General features: G+C 38.5%; 1 protein-coding gene across 1 annotated transcript in view; it reads left to right on the top strand.

The window, feature by feature from the left end:
- kcnip4a (potassium voltage-gated channel interacting protein 4a) overlaps positions 1-7,270 on the top strand; it is a gene marked incomplete at its 5' end in the record, with an annotated part of 134,632 nt that continues 127,362 nt past the window's right edge. Inside the window, one exon of the mRNA XM_083937507.1 lies at positions 1-61. Within this exon, the coding sequence (XP_083793633.1) occupies positions 1-61 (61 nt within the window). The remainder of the gene's footprint in view (positions 62-7,270) is intronic.

Genomic DNA, 7,270 nt, shown 5'->3' with positions numbered 1-7,270 from the left:
ATGGACACAAAGAGAGTGGAGACCATTTCTGGCCGAGTGGATGCTGCTGCTTCTTCACCTGGTAGGACAGTGGTCGCATGTTATCGTTTGGTCATTTATTGGTGTCCTGTTTGGTTTTGCACGGTCAGACTAAAGTACGAGCACGATGACTCCAATTGAATGTTGCCTTGCTTTTAGGTCGAAAAAGATATACCTTGTAGAGTGTAAGTTAATGTTATGCGGTTATAGTGCCTGTCCTTAATTCGTCTTACAATTAATGCAACAACAAACACATTAAAGGACAAAAGTCGCCGTTGTGGTGAATTCTTAAATGTTCGCGTTCACGCTAATAGCTTCTTTCCCGCTGTTACTAGCTACTTTACTAGTTATCGCACCTAAACAGACAATGGCGTTAGCCGGCAATTTTAGTTCGGTTAAAAAAAGTTGACAGGTGAGGACCGTTACCGCCTATTTCCCTGGAGTTTGTATTGTTTAAAGGCAACATTTAATTGATGTATTTCCATTTAAGTTTTGCTCGCATGCTTCTGCAACATAAATGCCTGTTTTTGTCAGCACGAGGTAACTGAAGAGTGAGTCATGTCTGGACTTTTGCCTTCTCTTGAAAGGGAACATATGATTGGTTGATTGTTTCTCTACGGGATGTTTGGCAGCATCCATTTTTGTTTTGTTCTGTTTCTGCTGAACTATTTAACAGAGCATTTTGAGTTGATAAGGTTTTAGAAACAGCTGTATATTTTTATGTTCATTTCTCTCTGTAGCCCTCACTTTGTATGCTGGAAACTTTTCAACCCCCTTGTGATAAATTAATTTGAGTATGGGCACACAGGCATCAGTGGAAAAAAAACACCATAATGGATTCAGAAGCACCAATTCTCTCCAAGGTTCACCCCTCCATAGTTCTTGGCCGACATCCAGAGTAATGATCACTCTGTTATAGTCTATAGGTTTCCCCTCAGGCTCCTCGCTGCCTCTCTGAGCCCCACGAGCAGTTAACTGCTCATCATTCCTGGCTCAGGTTAAAGTTTGTTTGCACACCTAATTGATTTCTAATTATCCTTCGTTAAGGATATGAGTAATACCTTCAGGATTTGTGCTGTTGAGAGGTGTTCCTCTCAAACGTAATTTTCCTTCAGCAAATGTTTTATTTAAACGTGTTAATTCGGATTCCCCGTGTCCCTTACCCACAGCACGAAGAATGAAACAATATTGTATGCAACTGTTCGAATAGCTGCTATTGAAGATGATAAAACTCAAGCCAGCTAATGAAGACATGGACTTTGACAAATGCTTCAAACGGTGATATGAATATGGATATGAATCAATCTTTATTTGGGGTGAATTTGACATATTAAAGGGGAATTTTGGTATTTTTCAACCTGACGCTCAAAACTAGATCAATTAAAAAAATTGTTGTTCCCATTAGTCACTTGGACACAAAAATAAGGGAAGACAGGGTCCAGGTTGAAAAATACCCAAATTGCACAGGGTGTCTGGGAGTGCTCCCCCAAAACATTTTGAGTGTCAATAGCTTAATTTCCTGCATTCTAGTGGATTTGCGTCTTTTTCTGCACCCACTCATGGTGGAAATGTCATGGTACGTCCTCTTTCAACTGTGCAGTTGCTTCTTCTTTCTGTTTTATGCCAGATTGCGACTTTTGCCTTTTTAAAGTTGCATACTGCCACTACCTACTTTAACGAAGGCATTTCCGTGTCTATGAGTCGTGTTGTCAGTTCTTCTAAATAAAATTGCTCTGTTACTTTCATGTTTTTATAGCGGGGAAGAAAATCACATGCTCTGAATATTGATGGGGACATGTCCCCTTCCTCCGCCTGGAGATCTACGCCTATGTGTGAAGACATCTGATGGTTACAGTCTGTTATGTTTAATTTCTCAATTATAGGACATTGCACTGCACTATACGGGTGTAAACGTATAGGTGTTGTGTTATTTAAGGATATTGATTGCTGTCCTATGCTGAAAAAGTAGATTGTTTTAAACTTATTAATAAGTAATTGACTGTTAACTTTGATTTTGATTTATTCTGAAAGGTTTGGGTTTCACTAGTTTGCCTCCAGCAGCAAGTAGGCTAACTCATGGTCTTCCTTGCTTGCTGTAGCATAATTGGCACTCTGGAGCAAGTTTCTCATTGTCAGGTGGCTTGAATTTCAGTTGAGAGGGTCAGTCTTTAGGGGGCCGGAGATATGCCCTGCATTTGTTTTTTGCTAATATATAAGTAATCAATGGTTCTGGACTCCAAATGACATCACTAACAAAAACACAATGTTTTTCTCTTTGCTTTTTCCCCCACGTCCTTTTCTCTATCCTCACTCTCTAAAGCCCCCACCCTAGTGGGCCACCACATCATGATCAGGGAAATCTTGAAGCCCAACGATTGCTGACAAAAATGCTACAGCCACCCAGCCATGAGTTGATCCTCCCAAGAGCTGCTTCCTTGCTACAGTAATTCTTTGCATCAGTGCCCTGGAGCTCTCTCAGATCACCAGTGCAACTTCTGTTGGTGCATGCCCACGGCTCCCAAGACATTTCTCTCCTTTAGTACCATCTCCCTGAGTTTCAGAAAAGTGATGTATGAAACGCAGCCCCGTAAGGTTTATTGTTCTGAGTGATCTAATTTCAGCACCACAACTAGTTCCGTCTTTTGTACGACATTGTGGGTCTTTTTTGTGATGAATGTCTTCTTTTCCTTTCTGTGAGTATGAATTATCGTAGCTAATTATGCTGAATATTGTATATCCAGGGCCTTGAACAGTGCTTAACAACATAAAGTAATAAAACATAAACAGTAAAAATGTTACCATGATGCATTACCTAATAGCTGTTGAATCAATGCTTAATATACCCTGATTTGCATTTAATTACTTAGGATTATGCATAATATTTTACAACAAAACTAGTTAATAAACCAAAAACTTTGCAGATTATTATGTCAAGAGTCAACACAAGATAGAGGCAATCTTAGTGTAAGCATAAGGTAGAGAATTAAAGGTCAGTCACAATACAAATCTGCATAATTACACTGGGAACAAACACGACTTTCTGAAATAAGCAATATTTAGGACTACTGGCTTAATAGTTTAATGACTGGGCCAGAGTTATGCCACTCTGGCTTTGATGCAACAAAGGGCAACACCCCATTTGAAGCATTTATTAATGTTATCACAGCATACAGAGGTTAGTTACTGCACCATGTTCTGACAGCAACAGCCACTTTCTTTATCAAATGTTTGTTGACATGATTGTGTCCAGATTAAGCTCACCATAAATATAGCTAATTATAGAATATATAAGTTGTCTGGAAATACACAGATGGTCATTTGTGTGTGGGATGTTTCAGTTGAGGATAATGTTCAGTCCTTGTGCTAAAAGATTTGTTTTGCCGAGGCAATTATTGCATTTTGTCATTTTTAGATGTCAACTTTGAGCTTTTATGATGTTGAGACTGACCACATCTGAGATCACAGTGAAGCAAAGATACAGATTAAAGGAACTGCTCCAAATCTGTCAGACTGCACACTGGTGTGTGTTACCTTTTACGGGTGACGTTTCGACAGTATGCAGCAAAGGATCAGCAATCTTAACATTTTTCTGTCTTTGTTGTAGCGAAAGACATGCTCTTTGATTTGTTCATAGAATAATTTCAGTGTGTCTGGTGATTTCAGAGCAGGAGGGAAAGGCTATTTGAATACACTCAGTTAAAGAGAACTCTGAATACTTTTGACTTCACTCTATACTGTGAATAGAATAGAATTGGACAGTTTGACTTATTAAACAGTCAGATTTGGCACGTCAGATGTTCCTAATGGCATACCAACTGCTGTGAAGTAAATTGTACTCCTTAGCATCAAGATGGGACCCAGAGAGAAGTCCTTGTTGTTAGTAGATTCTTTTTGTGACTACCTGTGTGAAGCACCTGTCAATAAAAAGCTGTTCTTAGGTCAATTCAGGATTGACTATTGTACCATGAACGTCCCTGCCCGTCTTCTGGGCATCCTCCAGCAGATTTTGTTTGCTTTGGATCTAGCCTTTGTTTTTCTCATCGGGAGACTGGGTGGGGAGCATCTGCTTGCATGGACCATCTGCCTTGGGACTCAGGCCAGAGAAGAATGAGGGAAGGAGAAGTGAAATAAAATAGGATGAGATGAGGAGGATACAGAAGACAGTGAGGGAGAGGTGGAGTAAAACAGTAATTGAATAAACATGGTGACTGGGATGTAGGAAATAATCTTATGGACGGCGTATTGCTGCGGTGGTAACTATAGCATTGGACGGCAATAACAAAGACAAAAAGAAGTGGCCTGTAGGTTTATATTTCCCCCCACAGGCTTGTTTGTGCCACAGATTCACTCCATTTGACTTCCTTGGATAGAGTGCCAAACAGCTGATGCCAACTGGGTGGCAATGCTTGGCTTCAGCTTGCAAACGTGTCTTCCTTGGTTGGTGCCAAGGTCATATTGACGATAAGCCGCATTAGCTGTTGCCTACGAGAATAACAGTAAAAAGAAACTCACCTTTCTGTCCAGAAATTAAAGTATTTCTCTCAGTCATATTTCTATAAAGCACTCCATACTGTAGTACACAAAGTACCTCTGAAGAAGCTTTTTCTGTGAGTCAAGGGAATGATCAATGACTTCTCAGCACACATCAAATTGCGTTTGAGTTGAGGAATAATGTGTTTCAAGGCTGAAGATCCTTATAACTTAATAGCGTCATTAACATTGAATTTGTTGTTTTATCTCATTAAAGATATTTAATAATGTTCTTTGTTGTCATTCTGACAGTACATTTAAAGCAGAATTTGCTTAGATATGCTGCAGTGATCTCAGTGTCCTATCAAAAGTGTCTTGCTTTTCTTAAAAGCCAAAAATTGAACAGACTGGAAGGAAAATAGAGAAAATGCCTCTTGGCACTTTAAGAAACTGTGAAAAATATCCATCTATTTTTAGGTTAAATGAGCCGTTAATATTTTATCACAGTTCAGCGTTCACCGATTTTCTCTGTATTTATTGTTATTTTACGGTCTGATTGCATAACCTTATTTTATTTATTGCAATACCTTTTTTCCCTTCCTGATACCTGTACCTGCGCATTGGCCAATACTGTGTAGGATATGAATGTTCTTTTTCTTTTTTTGAACATGAATAAACTTTTTTTTAGGATAAATTACTTGATATCGAATCGGTGCATAGACCTGCATAGTTTGCCGATTGTAGTCAGTATCAGAGGCATTTCTGATAGAATTCCTATTTTTTTTGCTTGTGACTCTTTAATACAAAGTTTAGTGTGACTCCTCTTCACAGAGTGAAGTGTGTGTCTATTAGTTCATTTTCAGAGTGTTTGGTCTTAAGTCTTAATGGAGGTAAAGCAGTATCTCGAAAGAAAAAGCAATTTGTATAGTAGAATCTTCTTATTCGGATGTTATACAATGTAATCATTTTATGACCACTTAGATCTGTCTTCTGACCCCTTGCATTGCTTTAAAACGGTCTTTTATTAGGACCCCGAACTTCTACAGACCCGCTGTTCCCAAGTTTCTCTGAAAAGATGAAACTAGATTATGAAAAAGGAATATGTGAAAGGGCAAAAACTGAGCGTTGTGATAACCTTTCGTTCCTTTCCTCAGCAGATAACCCTGCACCCTGTGATAGGCTGGCAAACTGCCTCTGGGTAAGGCTCGAGCACCGTACAAATCCATATGACAATCAGCAATAGAAAATGAAAGGTTGTTGGAGTAAATATTTCTTCTTTCTTTTTTCTTTCCCCATAACTTGTTTTTTTCATGAAGACAATAATTACTTGTATTCCCTTTTTATTATTGTTGCAATAATAAAATGGATAATAATCATTATTACTGTTATTATTATTATTATAATATGGATCCTGCTGTTTACGTTTTTTTCACTATGATCTGTTCTGTTGGCAACTTGACATTCCTGTCCTGTTATTGAGTTTAGCTTTTGTTTTGCTTATTTTTTTCTGTTTTGTGGCTTTGAGATGGGGTATCCTGGGACTTAAAATCTGTTGTATTTCTCACTGCACCTGCTTGAATTGTTATCATTCCACAAGTAAGCCCAAACAGTGATATGTGCTTCTGAGATCATTTCCAACTTGTTAACTTTGCCGCATCTCACTCCCCCAACATTAGTCTCCACTGTTCCCCCTTAACCAAAAAGAATTAGAATTGGAACTAACATGAATGAATCCGCCCTATGTCTAGTTGGATGAGTCTTTCCAAGGAGTCCTTAATGAAATGGTGTCAGAGCTGAACATCATACAGGCCATATGTTGAGGCAGCCCGGGCATTAGTGGCCAACTGGAGGATCTGTTTCTCTCTTCTCGTCCCAAAGCCTATTCTTGGCTTTACTCCCTCCAAAAGTCCATGTCCTCCAGGCTACTGCCAGCTCTTAATATAGACTACATAAAACTAAACATATCTGTCATTCCAATAAGAGATTATGACATGTAAAGTGTTCAGACTTAAGCCGTATGCCATCTTGTTAATTAGGGTAGACCTGAAAATAGATTGGAAATATAACAGCAGTTCACATAGAACAATTGGTGTAATAGGCTTATCAACAGTGGCTTAAGTAATAATCAGTAGATGTTTTTCAATGTTATACCAACTAACATTCAACCTTGAGCATCATGGAAGGAATGTACTGTATCTTCTGTATGGTAGCCATGGCATCCATGCAATGTGCAAGGCTGACCCCAAGTGGTGATACAGAGAAAATGGTGTCTCAGTAGTAAAGAACTGTCCTTTTTTCCATACTTGTCATCCAGTTGTTAAGCCGTAAGCCTGCAGCCCAGGGTAGTATTATGGCCTTGTACTGTCTATCTCGTGTTGAGATCAGGTCAGGTGTCTGTATGTGCATATTCATACATGGATATGCACATACAGACAGATATACAGATATGGATACAGAATATAACTTTTTTTTCCCATTGTTGATTAATCTTTTGATTTTTTTTCTCCAAGATTAGTTGTTTGGTCTGTAAAATGGTGTTTCCTGAAGTGCAAGCAACGTCCTCAAATGTCTTGTTTTGTCTGCAACTCAAATATATTCAGTTTACTCTCATAGAGGAGTAAAGAAATTGGAAAATATTTACAGTACATTTAAGTTGGAATCAGAATTTTGGCTTTCTTTTCTGCATAAACAACTAAATTTATTAATTAATCTATAGTTAAAATAATTGGCAGTTAATTTAATATTTGACATGTAGTCAATTAGTCGTTGCAGAATTAGTCTG

The sequence above is a fragment of the Echiichthys vipera genome (genome assembly GCF_963691815.1).
Source record: "Echiichthys vipera genome assembly, chromosome: 22".
NCBI lineage: Eukaryota > Metazoa > Chordata > Actinopteri > Perciformes > Trachinidae > Echiichthys > Echiichthys vipera.
This window is presented reverse-complemented; position numbering and strand designations above follow the sequence as displayed.